Source organism: Seriola aureovittata, chromosome 17 (assembly GCF_021018895.1).
Source record: "Seriola aureovittata isolate HTS-2021-v1 ecotype China chromosome 17, ASM2101889v1, whole genome shotgun sequence".
In the NCBI taxonomy this organism is placed as follows: Eukaryota; Metazoa; Chordata; class Actinopteri; order Carangiformes; family Carangidae; genus Seriola; species Seriola aureovittata.
This window is the reverse complement of record NC_079380.1, coordinates 1,560,836-1,579,609: the sequence shown is the minus strand read 5'-3', so window position 1 is coordinate 1,579,609 and position 18,774 is coordinate 1,560,836. Positions and strand designations below refer to the sequence as shown.

The 18,774-nt window shown below is 40.3% G+C and overlaps 1 protein-coding gene across 14 annotated transcripts in view; it reads left to right on the top strand.

Moving 5' to 3' along the window:
* Positions 1–18,774, top strand: part of rbfox1 (RNA binding fox-1 homolog 1) — a 342,107-nt gene that overhangs the window by 177,333 nt on the left and 146,000 nt on the right. For 3 of the 14 annotated variants that reach the window (XR_008830032.1, XR_008830031.1, XM_056400644.1), the window contains exon 1: positions 8,837–9,348. The exons of 3 other annotated variants lie outside the window; for them this stretch is intronic. Coding sequence is in view for 7 of the 11 variants with exons in the window: in XM_056400644.1 (XP_056256619.1) it covers positions 9,253–9,348 (96 nt within the window). In the remaining 4 variants the exon portion in view is untranslated. Of the gene's footprint in view, positions 1–8,827; positions 9,349–18,774 lie in introns of those variants that run through there. 8 more of the 14 variants (XM_056400641.1, XM_056400642.1, XR_008830029.1 and 5 more) reach the window with 6 other exon arrangements.

Here is an 18,774-nt window from a genome sequence, read left to right as displayed (position 1 = left end):
CTGTCTGTTTCCTCAATACATGTTCCTACATGTGCCAGGATTCCCGCCTCAGCAGGCTCCTGCAGAACGTTGAGGTCTAAGGGGAGAAGTGGAGGATTAAAACAGCACATAGGCTTCATCATATATGCCGTACAGGAACAGGTAGAGAGGTGATGATGAGGTGCGTCAACACTGTTGCAGCATCTCCACCTGCAAGCATGTGTAAAATAAAACCATCATTTTCCAGGCAAATAATATTGTTCAAACGAGTTTTTGTATGTATGTGCATGTGTTTGGAGTACCTGAGCCACCTGATCAGTTTATGTTGTCTTTCCCCAGTAAGCTAATTTCTTCAGTGTCATGTCAACCAGACACCTAGACACTTATTATTATTACTACTATTGAGCCCCTAGACACTTGAATTTCCCATAGGTGATGAATAAAGTATGTATGTATCTATCTATCTATCTATCTATCATCTCAAGTCTGACTAAAACTGAAACTAATACACTATGAACTACAGAAGTCAGTTTTCACCAAGAGGAGCTTTTCTAAAGCTGCAGCTCCTCTGCCTTTATATGGGTTTACCGCTACATATCTCAGGCCCCAATGCTGCCGCTCGGGCTGCAGCACTGAGCTGGAGGAGAAAGCACCAAGAAGCACAGCACCTGTTAACCCCCTTGTTAACAAAAACTGTTGTTAACCTCCATCCTCCCTGTCCAGCCCACCTCCTCACTGTGCTGTGTATTAATGAAACCACGACGCTGTCCGTGGTGCTGAAGTAACAGACAGATTTAGTGATCTTTGATTTCCATAACTCCAGTAACGTGTTGAAATATATATGGGCTGCCTATTTAAGCACTGCTACAGAGCAACATCCTGGACATGGGCCTTGAGCTGGACGGGCTAATGTGCTAACTTGAATCATTACTTCCTAATTATGACTTGTAGCAGTGGATTGTGTATTTAAACAAGGAATGATGCACAAACAACATAGTGGAGTTTATTATCGAGAAAGACCAGCCATAGTATCTCACCACTGTTGTGTTGCAGCAGTCTACCTGCCAGCTAACATGACAAAGGCATTGTGAGAGGTGTAGTACACACCGACAACATCTCTGGCAACTTCAAAGATGTACGTTTAAAGACTGATCTACTGAAATCCAACCAGTTCGTCTTCTTGATCGTAGTTGTGTCTGCGTTCATTAAATGTCTGCACCTCAGCACCAGTGACAATGATGGTTCTCCCTCAATGTGTCCTGAGGTTTTAAATAAATAAACTGAGTGAAAAATGAGTGAAGCAGAAATATTAGAAGACGAGGACAACAGGGAGGAAAGCTCTGATTACAACTCTTTCCATGATGAAGAACCTGAAAAAAACTCAAAGCAGCAGGGAGCATCGGAGACATTGACATCAGTCTGCAATCCCATGTATCCACCATCTTGTCAATTTTCCAGCTCCTTTTCCTTCCAGCCATCGAAAAAAATGTCACTTAAAGGACACATAAGGAAGGGAGTCATCACTGAAAATGCCACCTACAATTAAATAAAATTTTGTTCATATAGCGCTAATTCATAACACACATTGTCTCAAGGCACTTCACAGATTTCCACCCAGAGTAGCACTTGATGACAGTGGAGAAGAAGAAACCTGTTTGCCTCGACCAGATGGGCTGAGAGGAGAGAAAGGTTTAGGTTAGGGGGTTTAGAGGAAATTGGAAACAGGACAGTTTGAAGCCTGATCTAAAATGTAGAGAGGATGTCTGCCTCCTGAACCCAGACTGAGAGCCGGTTCCACAGGAGAGATGCATGTAGAGAGTGAGTGTTCTGTTGGGATAATAGGGAACTATGAGCTCTTTAGTATACAATGATGTCTGACCATTAATATCTTTGGCATATCCTAGTTCCTGTCAATACTCAGCAGCATTTTGAATCAGCTGGAGGCTTTTCACTGAGTTATTGGGACATCCTGATAATAAAGGATTACAGTCGTCCAGTCTAGAGGGAATAAATGCATATACTGGCTTTTCAGAATCATTTTGAGACAAAATGTTTCTGATTTTCACAATAATGATTAGGTAGAAGAAGGCTGTCCTTGAAACTTACAATAACTTCCGTTTGGCCTGAATTTAGTGAAACATTACAGGTCATCCAGGTCTTTATGTCTTTAAGACATGCCTGAAGTTTGACCACCTGAATAGGCTCATCCTTCATAGATAAGCACAGCTGGGTGTCGTCTGCATAACATTGAACATTTATGTGGTGCTATGTGGTACGTCCCTTAGTTGGAGCTAGGGATGACAGGAACCGTAACGTGACAAATCAAGAATTAAACTGAGTCAGTGAGTACTAGAAGGTAGTTTATTGCACCCTGAAGTTCTCAACAATGTATTTAAATGTGGGTAAGGAAGGGACAAAGGTGGTGTGCCAAAGAAATGAACCCAATAAAACAAAATGAGGCTTAAGCTATCTTCATCTCCTGAAACAAAAACACACAAAAGAAAACCGATCTACCTGATCTAAGACAAGAGCCTCCAAAACAATACAGCGGGTGGCACCCACCACTAACCTAATGTTTCTAGACAAAGGAAAACTGCATGTTGAGATGTACAGGGTACCCCAACTTACCTAACTCCTTCCTCTCACCACATACCTTCAGTACATCCCTTTAATACATGAACACAACTGGCAGGCTGATCACTATCCGGCAAAATGAGAGCGAGATTTCCTCATTCAGGCTCCCCTTTTATTGGAGGACTGGAGGCAGATGATTGGCCAAGGGGACAGCCAGGAGCTCAATAAGCCATCCTCCCCTAGTCTGCTCAGGTGGAGCCCAATCACCAATCAGCACCGGGAGGGAGACCAAGTGAGGGAGAGACAGAGAGAGAGAGGGAGAGGGAGAAAACAAAAACAAACAGCCTGCCCTTGCCTGGCACATAACAATTACCTATAGGAAGCATATATAAGGTGAAAAGTATCCGACCTAGCACAGAACCTTGTGGAACTCCATGACTAACTCTTGTGTTTATGAAAGAGTCATTGCTAACATGAACAGATTGATAAGTCTGACTCAAACCAGCCTGGTGTGGTTCCTGTAATGCCAATGACACGTTCTAGTCTCTGTAATAAGATCCTGTGATCAATCGTATCAAATGCAGCACTAAGATCTAATAGGACAAATATAGAGACAAGTCCATTGTCTCAGGAGGTCATAAGAAATCTTAACTAGTGCCGTGTCTGTCCTATGATGGAAAAGAAATTTACTGCAAGTCAGTTAGTGACTCAGTAAGTCAGTTAAAAAGTACTGGGAGTACACATTACTGTATTAAATTTCAGAAGGGGGGGGGTGTTATACATGATAATAATATATGAGAAAATTTTTATTATTAAAGAGCATCTTTAGGCTACCAGGAGTATATGCATTGGTTATTTCAATGCATATTGAAATATCTTTCCCAGGTAAGAAAAGCACCGAAAACAACCAATTATTTCCAGTCAGGCTTTTTGCAGCCTGCACATGCAACTGATAATTACTAATATACACTGAGTGGGCAGGTATTATGGTTACAGGTTATTAGGAGCATCTAGCTAAAACTAATGCAGTGTAACACAACAGCCCTGCAGTGAATCCTCCTTCATGAAGGTAATAATGTTCAGTTTTTATTACAATTGTTTGATTCAGTTGATTCAACTGTATAATCATTGGAGGATTTAGTGTGTGGTGCTGTTGAGCTGTATTATATTATAGAGAGGTGTTTCTGTTATTTAGCCTACCTTATATAAATATATAAATGGGACCATTTCTACAAACATAGGGACATCATGGCAGGTGTCCATAGATTTTATGTAGCAATATTAACTACATGAACCAAACAGTTGCTGCTTCTTATCATATAAAATTAACAGCAGAATAAAGCAGCTGTAGATGTATAACCATGCTATGTTGCTAGGCAGCGCAGTAGTTGTAGATGCTCTCCTTGTACAGAGTAACATGCATCATCTACCACAATGTTGCCAAAATCAAAAATGTTCAACACCTACACAAAAACGACAACTCCATTCAACCCCCATCAAGATGACAACGGGGAATTGAGTTGATCCTGAACGAGCAGAAGAGAGTGAATTTAAACTTCGTTCTGTGTGTGTTTGTGCGTGTATGTGTGTGTTTGTGTGTGTGTGTGTGCGTGTGTGCGTGTGTGAGTGAGGACATTTAAATCATCCCCATGACTTCAAGTTGTGTCCGTTTCCTCATTTGCTATAAACAAACACTAAATACCAGCTGTGCCCTGTGGACTGATCCACTCATTTAGCACAGACTGATTTTCTTCTTCATGTCTTTTTTTTTAACATGCAATGATTTGGTCTGTTAGTGAGCCTTTATAATTTTCATGCATCTGAATTTTTACTTGGATTTGTCACATTTGGTTTAATTTTAGTACATTTACCTTGTTTGTTTCTATTTCATGGTAATTATTTGTTTGGTTTCAGTTCGGTTTCAGAATTGTTTTATTATCAATTTACAGATAGAATAAAAGCTTTTTTTTTAACTTATACGGTAATAAATAAATGTCTGATAGTGAATTTAGTGTTTCAGGACACTGCAACTATTAATTGAACATGAAAGCTTGATGCTGCTTTGAGTAAATTCTCAGTTGCAACAGAGAGAACCAGGACTTTGTTAAAACAGCTTTAACACACAAGATTGTATTGTTTCTATAATCCATTGTCTTATACAGTATCTGATCAAATTTTAATGAGGGTTTCTCATCTTTAACAGAAATATTTACAGTTGTTTCCATTTTGCCATTTTTTGATCTTTTTAGTTTCCGTCTATGAAAGTCGTTTCCTGTACAGATGTTTCACAGTGTTGAGTTTCACTCACAGTAAATTATGAACAATAATAAAAAAGTACAAGCAATTACATCAGTGTCTGTAGAAAAGAGAATCTCGGAGCAGCAGAGGTTAAGACTGTTTCTCTGGAAGTTCTGCTCAATCTAACATCTCAGCAATTAGACTACAGGTTTGAATACCTGCTTTTATTAGATAATGAATTGTAATTTCTTTTTCTGCGGAAAATATATATGAAAACCTCTTTATCTTCAGGTTTCATTTTTGCAACTTACAGAAGCTTGTCTTGAAAACTCTGGCAGTAATGGGGACTTGTTGAGGAGGTGTTTGTGTAGATAAGAGCTCTATAGGCTTGGCTAATGGTGTGTGTGTGAGTGTGTGTGTGTGTGTGTGTGGTAGGAAAATAAAGATGTGCTCAAAGGATAGAGGTGGAAGAGAGAAAAGAGAGAATATCTTAAGTTGAACGAATGAATAAAAGGCAGCTTCTAGCCTGCAGCCATGCAGCTGCAGTGTTCTGCTTTATCCCATAATATACTCACATTTACCTTTATGTTCCTCTCTCTCTCTCTTTCTCTCTCTCTCACAATCACACGCACACACAAACATTTCACCATCCTTCAAAGCAACAGAAAGCTCACACTCATTGTATGTAGTTACAGTATTATCCAGGGTTACACTGATGCTTCAGTTAGGTGTTTGCAGGTGTGAGAGGATCATATTCTGCTTTTTAAAGAGATAATTCACCCAAAACAAAACACAGCCATGTCCAGTCATAGGTTTTGATGCCAGTGGACAGATCTGTGTCTCTACATTGTTGCAACACAGTTCAGGGTTTTAGGGCTTGTGATCATATAAAAAAAAGAAAAAAAAAATTGCACTTGCGTTATTAATGAGACTAATTTAAGATTAGATTAGATTCGTAATCCACTACAGTAAGTAACAACAATGATGTGTTGTGTGGGCGGAGCCAAACTGGTAACAGAAAGTGACAGTTAATGATGTCAGGTGTTAGTTTCCAACAGGAACATGGATCAACCAGATGTCTTCTCCAATTATTTTAATGGTTTCCTGATAAATAAATTAATCAGTGAACAATGAATGATAAAGTCTAGACTCTGGATCATGGACCTGGATCTCAGTCATTATGTTGTAACATCGATGATGTCATGTGGTCCTGAGGCTCAGCTAAAGTTAATGTCATGCACAGATATAATATCACTATGAGCAGCACTGTGTCTATGAGCTATAAGTTTGGTTCGTTTACTTGCTAATGTTGCTAGCATTGGTCAATGGTGTTTACCATTATGAATTAGCCTACTGAGAGTGTGATGATTGATTGATTTTATCTTTGTGTGATAAACATTTTAGCTTTCATCAGTCCAGTCTGTTCAAGACTTCAAACCATAGTGAGTTTAGTTTTATTCTGAAACAATAAAAAACAACAAAACAACAATATATTTCCTTATTCTGGGGATTCTCTTCCTCTACGTGCTCACAGCTGCAGTCATGTAACCGTGACGTCTGCTCCACATTGGTGTAATCTGTGGGCCTTTCCTGATAAAGCCGTCTGAAGGCAGCAAATACAGGATCTGTTCCAGCTGCACCTTAACTCTGTGTGTTTATCAACATACAGTAATGCTTGTAGAGATTTTTTTCAATAACTGTAAAACTTGAAGTAGCCACTAATCATTGGTTAGCCCTTATATAATGATGGGCAACAGCACAGTCCTCCTTAGCTGTGTCCCGATTTAGGGGCAGCATCCATTGAAACCTGCATTGGAATACCGATAACGTGACGGTGGCGCGATTAGGCTCTCCCATTTCAAAGGCTCCTTCAAATGTGTCCTTTTCCGGGGGCCCAACCTATCCCAAGATTCATTGCACGCTGGCAATCAAAGAAAACAACATAGACAGAGAGTCTGAAGATTACACTGTTGAATGTAAGTACTGGGTTTCAGCTCAGTTCAACAGCTAAAGCTACAACTGTTAAAACCAAGGGCCTTAAAAGCTGGTGACACAAGCAAAAATCCCCAGTAGACCAGACTGTCTCATTTCAGTTCAGCCTTCGCGGCCTACAACAGCTAGAAAGGGCCACACCTTCGTAGAACCACATCCTCCGAAGGATGTGGCCCCTGAATCTGGACACACCTCTTATGTTGCACAGTGCGTAACTGCGAGTCTTGTTTACATTTCCATACCAAATGGGCAACTGAGTACATTAGTGGATTGCTGCAATTCAGAAAGCTTTTTTTTTTCCTTTTACCAATTCTAGCTTGAATGGAGAATTTGCTGTTGCTCGTATTATCACAATGCTCACAGTCATTTATTATGGCTAAGACATGGATCAGGAAGCCAGGTTAATCGGGGTTAACATATGGTGTGTAGAGTTGTCCTCTATGGCAAAGCTGTTTCAGTTTGGAATCTTTTCATGTTTCATTTGTATTGCTTGTAAATTGTATATTGTAAGTTTCTATGCTGCATTAATAGATTTCTCTTTCTAGCATCCATTAAATGCCTCAGATTTAGATCTTTGGCTTTATTCTCAAACTGTCCACACGATCAAACACACTTCAACTTCAAAATAATACAATTTTCTTTTTTTCTTTTCTTTTTTATGTTATTCTTTCGGACATTTTTGCCTTTATTGTGATAGTCACAGTGAGAGAGAGAGACAGTAAAGTCAGGGAGAGAGAGGGGATGACATGCAGCACAGGGTGGACTCAAACCTATGGCCGCAGCGGTCAGGACTAAGCGCACTCTACCAGGTGAGCCACCAAGGTGCCCCAATAATGCACTTTTCAATCATTTAATTTCATTTTGGCGATATTGCATGGGTCTGTATGTAACGGGCTGTAATAGTTAAAAGGTTTTAGTTTGCTATTTTTAAATGCTGATCTAGTTTTTAGAGACAGATCACTACAGCTCTGATTTTTACTCTAACTTACAAGCTGCAAGAGTTAAAGGTTTAGTCAGTGAGCTGTCACTATCTTCATACCTAATGCCTATAATATGTGACTGGGCCAAACCAAAGGTTGTTTGAATTCTGTGAATGAAATGCGGAGAGAAGCGCCACGGATAAATACTCCCTCGATAGTCTGCTATGGACTTCTCATGACGATATTCATAACTCGGAATACTTTTATGAAAAAACCCTTTTGATTTTTGTGATCTGTGGACCCTGACGGCCTAAAGGAATATAAATAATGGAGGAATGGACAGACAATCAGACTTCTAGACCTCCTCAAAGGTAGGGAGTCACCATCGCTATGCCTGTCTTGCTGATACATTATGCTGGTAGATATTAATAAATCATCATTTATGTGATCTTTGTTAGCACAAAATTAACTGAATATTTGAATTCTAGAGACTAAGCGATCCAACGAGGTACAGCCTGCCTATATTGACAAAAGTTTAAGCTGGTACTCCTTCAGAACCCATCAGGACATTCTAACGGGCCTGTGCACGGGACACCAGTATGAGGTTAAGAACAGACTGCCAGGATGCAGTTAAAAAAGATTATGGCATTCACCAGGATCCCATGCTGTTGGCTGTTGACCCAAACTAGGACCAAGTCTGGATATACAGTATATATCTATATATCCATAATGTATGTAGTGTTTGCATATATGCATATATATACTTGTATGTGTAACATACCATTTTATTTGAATGCTTTCTTAAAGGAAACATAATCTGATTGGTATAAAGTGATCAACCCTCCAGAAGGGAGAGAGAGGGAGGATTGTATTGTTGCTGCAGTCAGCATCCACGATCGCCTCCAGTAACACATGTCAGGGAACTTCAATTCATCAAGGGAGAAAGAGAGAGAGAGGGAGAGAGAGAGAGAGAGAGAGAGATCAGCATTTTTTTGCAGGAAACAACACATACACACAGCTGGACTCTTTCTCTCTGACACACACATGCGCGAGCACAAACACACGCACACACACACACACACACACACACGCGCGCGCACAGACACACAGCACATTAGAAACACACACATACAGAGACAATTTTCTGCCTCCCTCACGCTCCAGCGATCGCAGTCACAGTGACTGCTGGCTTGCCTCCACACACAGGCACACACACTGAGTCACACACACTGCAGTAGAGCGCTCTCTCTCTCGCTCTCTCTCCCTCTTCCCCTCTCTCTCTCTCTCTCTCTCTCTCTCTCTCTCTCTCTCTGCCAGCAGTCGTCCCACCTTGCGAGCAGAAAACACTCCATCGTACGGGACCGGCTGCTGCTTCCTTTGAAGCTCCGTCTCTCTGCTCAGTCTCTGCCAACCAGTCTCTCTATCTCCCTCTCTCTCTCTTTCTCTCTCTCTCTCTGCTCATCCCGCTCTCCCTCTCCCTCGCCGCTCAGACCAGGGTTGAGTATTGTCGGGGTTGAGGGGGTTTGTGTTGTCAGTTAGAGGAGGGAACATGCAGCATCCTGGAGGAACATGCGTGGCGTTACCCAACGTGGACGCCTGTCCTCAGCTGTCCTGCGCCGCCCTCACCTTCATGTATTTACAGCAGGTGAGTGTGTTCGTGCGTGTGTGTGTGTGTGCGTGTGTGTGTGTGATTTTGTCTACATGAATGTGTGTCTTGTGTAGGCTACATGCCATTATCTGCTGCTGCTGCTGCTGGACATGCTCGTACTTACAGGGCACAATAAGAGAAACACAGAGTGTGTGTGGATGTGTAGCAGCTGTAAATGCGTAGCTCCAGTTTGTGCCAGTTTGAGAGGCATCAGTCCAGCTCGTCCTGGACACTGGGTGATACTGGGTCTCTCCTCCAGGTGTTGGCAGATGAACCAGGTTTGAGTCAGCGTCCAGGAAAGCTTGAGTGATGTTTACATGTGTTAGTTGTAGAGGCCGTGGATCGGAACCATCCTGCTCTGTGCTCTAGTTTGTTTATAGCCAATAAAAACATAAAGTTGAATATCATGTTAACAGAGTGTGCACTGCAAACAGCCTGTTCCTGTTTAACACTCTGTCTTCATATTACTACATGAATCATACTGTTTGGCAGGTTTAGAACAAGTCATTGTGGTTTTGTCAGTTGAGTGTAACAATGTGACTGTAGACATAACAAGAAGAAAATATACATTTTGTACAAGAACAATTAAATTACTGCCACATTGTCTTGTGCTGCAAAAACAAAGGATTTTATCTTTTTAATTATAATCATTTATAATTATTTTGATTAAAGGATATAACTGCTAAGTTTTCTTTATTTTTTATTTTTTTATTTCTTCACATTAAATATGCATAGTCGGATTTTACATACAGGGATTTTATCAACAAAGGATTTGATTTTTTTGATTATTTAGATTAATTTTTCATTTATTGGCAAATATATGTACATATACACACACACACACACACACACACACACACACACATACTGTATATCTGTATATATATAGATATACAGTATATGTGTGTGTGTGTGTGTGTATATATATATAAACAATGAAATCGCTGCCTTTTTCACAAGATTAAAGATATATTGTCTGATCTTACAAACAGCACTTACATTCCTTTGTGAATCAGTGATCCTGTTGCGCTGCAACGACATAAAGGATTTTTTCTTTTCATTTATCTCGATCAAAGCACTAATTGTTCATTTGTTGACCATTTACTTAAATTGGAGGAAATTTGTAATTTTGTAATTTCTCTGTTCTCACCTGATTGTAATTGAAATCTATGGTTTGTTTTACTGTAGTGTTTCCAATGTAGATGAGCCTTTAACAGCAAAATCATTTAAATAATTAAATCATTTGATTTAGTTGCCTAGACCGTTGTGCAGTCAGTGTTGGAGTGGTGGTGCTGGGTGGTGTTGGGCTGTTTGGCAGGCGGTACAGTTAGGTTCAGTTATTTTAAGGTTAAGGTTATGGTTAGGGATTTAGTAATTTTAATGTTAACATATAGAAGTCTGTGGCTGCCAGGATTAAAAAGAAATCTTTGAATATTTGTATTTTTATGTTTGAAAACGCAAAATACATTTTAATTTAACTTTTAATGTTTGAGATATCTTAATTATTCAAGATTGGCAAATTGCAGCCATGTTTGTGTTAGAATTACGTCGTGTTTTAGCCTATAGAAATGAAAGACGAGTGGCCTTTTCATGATTTTTTGTTTTGAATTCATCAGAAATGAGCTAAATTCAGGACATTTCAAATTCAAATGGATAGGTCAGTTTGCAATTTCATTTTTGTTGACTAAATGTTAATTTGAAATGAAGAATGAAAAGCCAGTGGCAGTGAAAGTGTTTTTATTTTACTTTCATTTTGGCAGTTATCAAACATGAAAATTAAAAAAAAAAAAATATGCGCACAAATGGAAAATAAGTCTCAATGTATGAATGTGAAAGAATTGATTTTAATATTGGCAACCATTAACTTCCATACAGCCAATGCTGTTCTACATTTTCATACATAGAGTGAGGAAAACATGGAGGTTTTTTTTAATGTAAACATGAATTTCATGTCAGATCAGCTGTACGTACAAAATAATTATTGTAAAAAAAGCATTTTCATTTTCACATTAATGTTGCAGAGAAACCAGCATGTGAAATAAATCAGAGATATTTCTGACATTTTGAAGACAAACTGCGGAGGAAATGATTCATTGTGCTGTTACACAGAGGGCTGCACACACCAACTGTAGTCAACACATGTAACTGAACATAACACAGAATATAGAATTAGCTCTGTGTGAAGTGTTTGCTCAGTCAGACAAACACTCTTCTCCTCTTTAAAATAACTACTTTTAACTGATGGCCACACCTATCATTTAATTGAACACATTCAGTGTGTGTGTGTGTGTGTGTATATGTGTGTGTGTGTGTGTAAGAATGAATGTACACACTGTGAAGTGAAAACATGATCATGTTTACACCCTGTAGGCTGCTGCACTGACCTCATGTTCCCTGATCATTACACAACCCACAGATCAATCACCAGCTGGGACCAGTCCCAGTAGATGGCGCTACACGGTTACACATCCATCACTGTGGGGTCCCTCAAGACTCAGACATGTAGATTAAGACCCTCGAAAAACACCTGCACAAAATGAGCTAATTTAAATCTGCAGAGCCTGAGCAGGGACGAAAACAGTGTATGGATTAATCATTTGATATTAGACAAATCGATTGATCACAAACAAATAAAAAACAAGCCAAAGAGTAAAAACACAAAATTGTACCTTTCTAATTATAATAATACACAAAAGAGATAGTACTGAGAGGATTGGGGTTTCAGGGGCAGGAGGAGGACTACTGAGGACAAGGGCCTCCACAGCTCCAGCACCAGGTCCTGGGATCTGGATGAGCCTGGTTCCCTGAACCTGAGGCGGTTCAGAAAGGACAGCGAGGTTCTGTCAGCACTGAGGAGTGGGGAGTCGTTGAGGCTGGATGTGCAGGAAGTGAGAGAGTTGGTGGGAGAGGCCTGTCGTGGTGATCTGATTTAATTAGACTGTGATGAGGTGAAATTATGTAACATACATACGTTTATCATTTACACATTATGTATGAAAAAATGATCCATACTGTTAAATGATCAGAAATTCCTGAGTAATATTCAAGTTTGAAAGAGGTGACAGTGTAATCTATGTTTGACATGTTGAACAGGTTTTAAATGGTCTGGATATTTAGCCGTAAAAAAAAAAAATATTAACAAAGACAGTTCAGGTGTTTTTAAGCTTTCATTTAAAGTTTTAAAGTCTGCTCCGTTATTATTGCATTCCTTCGTATATTTACTTTTTCATTTTTTTTCTTCAGGTGTGCACAAACACACACATGATATTAAGAATAAATACATACAGATGGTTTTGTGTTGTTCAGGCTGATACTAGAGACCTTTACATGAAGGTTACTGTGTGTGCATTTGTGTGTAGATTTATTGTTGTATTTTCTTCGTCATCGCGATACGAACACGTGCAAGAATCACATCGCAAAAAACTGAAACACTGTGAATTAGAAAAAAAAAATCATTTTATTTACCCGCACCATGTATGAGCCAAATGAACCAGAAAAAAAAAAAACTGTGCTGAATGTTCTCTACTGCGTTTTGGTGTCGGGCCACAGCCTCTCCTCTCTAACACACACACACACACACACACACACACACTGGGCAGCACAGAGGCGGCGGTAGAGACCAAGGGGCTTTTTACTGGAGCTGACAACAATACGATGGTAGCTCTGTGTCATCAAAACCTTTGCTTTAAACATGTAGAATAGTCACAGTTTCTCCCACCCACTGCGCTTTAAGTTAGCACGTTAAGCTAATAGAGATTTTTATGAAGAAGCTAAAAGGAAAGTTTTGTGTGCGTAGCCTGTTAGCTTCATTAGAGTAAACATTTTGCATGAGTTCCCAGATAGTAAAAAGAGATAATATTGAGTTTATATACAGTGACTCTGCTGCTCTAGAAACAAATTTAGTCTATTCTGACCCTGTTGTGAATTTTAAAATTCTCAAAATATTAATAACCAATATTAGGGAGTTAGGGATGCCCCAATTGATCGGCTGCTGATCATTATCGGCCAATTTTCATTAAAAACATGCGATCAATAGTTTGGAATGAATGCTTCTAATGATTGTTCACACTCTGGTGTCTGCGGCTGAGAGAAGCACTGTGCTCTGTGTAGTGTAGTCCCACCTCCCACCTTTGCTCACTGCGCTGGCGTGTGACAGGCCACCGAGACAAAATGTCGGCCGTGTGGAACTTTTACAAAGTGTGTGAGACTGATATAACTTAATAAGAGATAAGATAAATGTAAAATTATACAGCTACACCTGATGAGAGAAGCCCCGCTGTCTCTCAAAATCCGCCTCCAGTAGACTTAGAGAAACCTGCATTCACACTGGGTTTGAACATGTGACTTGTCAGGTGGAGGCTGGACACAGGGGTCATGGTGTCAGTTTGATGACTGTGAGGTTAGCTAACACGATGGCGGAGGAAAACATGGGAACTGAACATGCACACTTCCAGTATTTGCTTATTTATCGTGGCTCATTTCGTCTTAGCGATCCCGAACAGTGTTATCGCACATCGCGGATTTTTCCCTCATATTGTGCAGGACTATGTGGAATAGGCTCCTTCCTGTTCGGTGGGGGGGTTGCTGGGTATGTGGGATGTTTCGGAGATGGTTTCAGATTTTTTTTACTTACAGTCTGATCCGTACGATATTGCAACACGTATTCAAATATTCTGTAAATATATTTATCCGACGGAATAACCCCAAACCGAGAAGGTTGTCAGACTCAGTGATATCAGTGTGTTGGTGACTAAGAGGCAGGTTGTGAACGCAGCCTCAGACTGACGACTCTCTTTCTGACTGTTTGGTCCATGTGATCCGTGAGTGACAGCTCTGCTCTGTGAGTTCACACTGTGTCGAACCCCACGAATACGGCGAGATAATACAGTAACAAAAGCGCCTCCACGCACGATCAATAAAGGCAAATGCTTTTTAAAATGCCACATTTTTCCTCCGCAACTTTCTCTATTTCCATTACGCAGTGTTTGCAGTCGGAGCGTGTGGAGTTGTTGAGCAATGCTGTGGGTTTTTATGACCCACTTTTTGATCACATCAGCATTGTGCCGCCTTCTGCTGCCGCGTCTGGAAAGCAGAGAGAGGGGGAGAGAGAGAGAGAGAGAGAGAGAGAGAAGATGCAGGGGAGCGAGTAAGAAGAAAATGAAAGTGTGACCGAGCAAAAGCCCGAAGCGGAGGAATATTTTAACGGCACTCCGGGATGAAAGAGCTAAATGACGAGCAGAGAAAATGGCTTCTGCAATCTGACAATTTGTCATTAAGCAACTTTCCTCCATTAGTCTCATTCCTTTATCCAGCTCTTTCATCCCTCGCTACATGCTGTGAGAGTGTGTGTGTATATGAGAGAGTGTGTGTGTGTGTGTGTGTATGTGAGAAAGAGAGAGAGAGAGAGAGAGAGAGAGACAGCTTTTGTTTTCAGATTGCAATGTTCGAGTATTCCAGATTGTGCTAATGTGTTGGCACGCCAGAGCATTGTGCGCGCGTGCGTGCGTGCGTGTGTGTGTGTGTGTGTGTTGCCTACATAGGGAATCTGGGTCTTTGAAGCTATATATAGTCGAGCCGTGTAAGACATTTTGAATACATCTGAAGGCCTTTGGGGATTCTCTCTCCCTCTCTGTGTGTGTGTGTGTGTGTGTGTGTGTGTGTGTGTGTGTGTGTGTGTATGTGTGTATTTTCCGGCTGCACTGCATATTAATTATTTTTGATGTACGTTTTGATTCACCCTTCAGTGATTTCTTGATTTATTTGACCACACGCATGTTACATGTTTTTGTTCTTTACAAAAGGCTCAATAGTCACAGACACGCGTGAAGGAGTGTGTACATCGCACACACACACAGTCGATGTAGTCAAGCTTTAATCACAAACAAACACACACACACACACACACCACGTTCCCCTGCTCATGTGTGTGTATGTATGTATCAGCTGTGGGTTCATGCTCTCAGTCTTACTGCACCGTATTGTAGCTGTTGTTGTCACATACGATGTGACTTGCAAAGGATGATGGGAACAGTAAGTTTCAGATAAATGTTTTCCAGCTTGAAAAACAAAGATGGGTCCCTAATGAAGGCCAGAGATAATTAAATAGCCAACAAAGAAAAATATTGAAATTGATTAAGATAAGTTGTGACTTTATTGATCCCCTGTAGAGGAAATTCCAATTTTGACACAGCAGCACAAGAGAGCTGCAGAAACAAGAGGGAAATGTAATAAGAAATAAAATAAGAATAGAAACAGAATCTAGAATAAATAAGATACAATAGAGATAGTATATACAATATAAAAATAAACATTACATTCAACATCTGTGTCTGTCCAGTGCTGCTGACACTGAAAGCTCAGTGTCTACATTTATTTCCAGTTGTTTGTTTATTCATTTATTTATTTCAAATCAAATTGCCCAATCCGTGTCATAGAAGAGCTGCTTTGTTATGATTTATCCGTCGTGGGTCGTCGTCACAAGAATTAAGCATATTTTTTAGATATGAACTGTGACATCAGCTGGAGGACGAACATGTGCTGGGAGGAATAAACGCTGGTCATGAGCAGGAAGTCATTGTTGATCTTTAACAATCAAAGCTGGATGGCTGACTGCTCAGTGGACTGCCCTCAGGCCCTGGAGGCCCTCAGGGGCCCCACAAGTCCCTGGTTTTGAGAGTGTGGCAGTGAGTTTGTGCAGATTATACCTGATTGTAATTTTGTTTGTGAGTGTGTGCACGGGGGGGGGGGGGGGGGGGGGGGGGGTGTAACGGTACGTGTATCTGTGCCATGATTTCGGTTCGGATCCAAATGAATATGAGAATAGAGTGAATGTATCGATAATTTCCTACATGCTGCACTTTAATGGATCTTTATTTTATTATTATATTATTTATTTCTTATTTATTTGATAGCATTTTAACCTTCTTAAACAAGTCATCCAATTAGAGCCAGTTTGCCACTGGCTTACAACTTTACAATTACACCTTTGTTGACAAATGAAATTCATAATAAATTAAAAGAAATGCAATGTTTTTCATGTTTTTTTTTTCACTCATTCACTTCAATTCTATGGTATGTATGGAAATGTGAGTTTTGCGTACCGTTACACCACAAACTACACAAACACATGATAATGGCCGTGAGGCTTCAGGAATTGATGTGTGTTGATCTGTTTCCACTTTTTTGTTCGTGTGGTTTCACGAAGCACAGTTGTGTTGAACTGTTCAGGTGTGAATGTGCAGTGCTGGTTCAGAGGCCGGTGTGTCTGCAGTGCTTCCTCTTCCTGTCTCTCTCTGCTCTGATACAGAAAAAACAGTTGTTGTTCTCATCGTGACACTCGCTGTTTAAAATTTTGCTGTGGAGGCACTGATGCACCGAGGCGCATCCTCCAGTCAGCGACTGTCCAATGAGAGCACACGTCTGAGGTGGACACAGGAGCGTTGCGTTTAAGTGCTCTGGTTCGGTCTAAGCAAGGCAACAGATTTATGGCAAAAGGATCAGATTTTTGATACCTGATAATTACTTGTGTTATCTGTTGAGTTTGCAAACATCATGGAGAAGCTCTGTCTTCAGACCTTCAATCCAGCACATGAATGCACCAACAGATCATTCCGCCATTTTAACACTGTTCTAGCACTATTCTTAAAATCAACCCTAGTGTTTCACTACGATGCATCAGCAAGTTTCAAGTCTCTGCTGGTTGATGTTGAAAGTGTATGAAGACTGTAAGTTATTGTAAGTTGTGTTGTAAACTGTGCTGTTTTGTTCCTTTAAGATGACAGCAGCATTATTATCTAATCCTGAGGAGGAGACTTGAATTTAAACACACAGTCTGTAACTTCTGCCTCTAGGTTTCTCTCAATCAAAACAATCACAAAAGACGCCGATGGTTGACGTCATGAAATAGCGTGGGATCATGGGAGTTGTTGTCTTAACCACCATTACCATAAGCTCCTCCCGGTTTGGATTCCTTCAGTGTTAGTGGTTCAGGAAATCAAACAGACCCAGTGATTCTAACCGTTAAAAACACTGAATGAAGCAGTTTCACATTTAAAGTCAGTGTTTGAGCGACGCTGTACGGAGGACAGAAACTCAGGGAGCTGAGATTGATGCTAACCTTTGTTTGGATTGTTTCTCTGATAACTTATGAACCAGACATTCAGCAGGTTTTTACCAGCAGCTGAATTATCCACAGAGGTTTCCTCTTCTCCATAACAAACACACCAGGGGATTAAACCAGTAGAAACACCGATAATCAATCCATCAAGAAAGTCGCAATCGCAATAATTAACGCAAATTCAACCAATCCCAGTGGATTCTGCACGACGTTGCATTTTTGTCCTGCGACTGCAACTTTTCCTCAGTTTTGATCAAAAACCATCAGAGTTTCCCGTGAGTTGAACCAATCACACCAGTCCCTGCGCAAAAACTGTGATGTACTCACTTCCTTGTTTCTGGTTTTGAAGCATGTTGTGAAGACTTGTGTGACATGAACATCTCACATTTACCAACAAAAATCACGGTTAAAGACCATGTAAAGCAATTACCTGATGTTTTGCACGAAAGCGGGGTCAAATTGTTTTGTATCGCGTTCAACATTGTTGTGAAAATATAGGTGTAGACTGGATTAATTAGTAAAGATGAAAAGACAGAAAACATCCTTTCTTTTGTCATCCACTCATGATGAAACTGTTTCATAGGCAGAAATCTCGGGGAGGGGTCGTGGGGGGGGCTCTGCGTTATGAATTTATAAATTCATGAGGTGATTATAAAGATCAGCTCTACCTGTGATTAAGACACAGCAGAGAAGCAGAATCGCTTGTTCTATCTCCCTATAAGATTTGTGAAGACCGGGTCACCACCTGCACTGCACTGGATTTATTCTCACTGGAGAAAGTTGCCTTTGATTTTTAATGAATTATTATTATCATTATTATTTTTAATCAAGATAGCGACAATTGCTGCAATTTTTATTTTCTCTCGCAGTTTCATTGCATTTTAACATTACATTTTTAAGAAAAGCTGCCGCAAAATCAGGTATATTAGCCGCAACAATCCCAAAAAAAGCCTGCAAAATCCTGGAGGGACTGGATAAAGCAGAGGACACAGGACAGGACGTCTCCAGCAGCTGGCAGCTGAGCTGTCTAACATTTACTCAGCTTGTTTCTCTGATAACTTCAGATCCAGACGTCCGACGACTGAAATCCTTCATCTCGTTCACATGTATAGTTGAAAACCACAAATGATCATAGAGGATATGATGTCATTGACAGGAGACCAAATGACAGGTACTGTTACCATGATTAAAATCACAGATTTCTCTGGCCTGAGAATTGATGGAAACATTTGGGAAAATGTAAGAACACAACTCAACATCATATAGAACACAGGTCTAGTTGTCTAGATTATATCTTCAAATCTTGT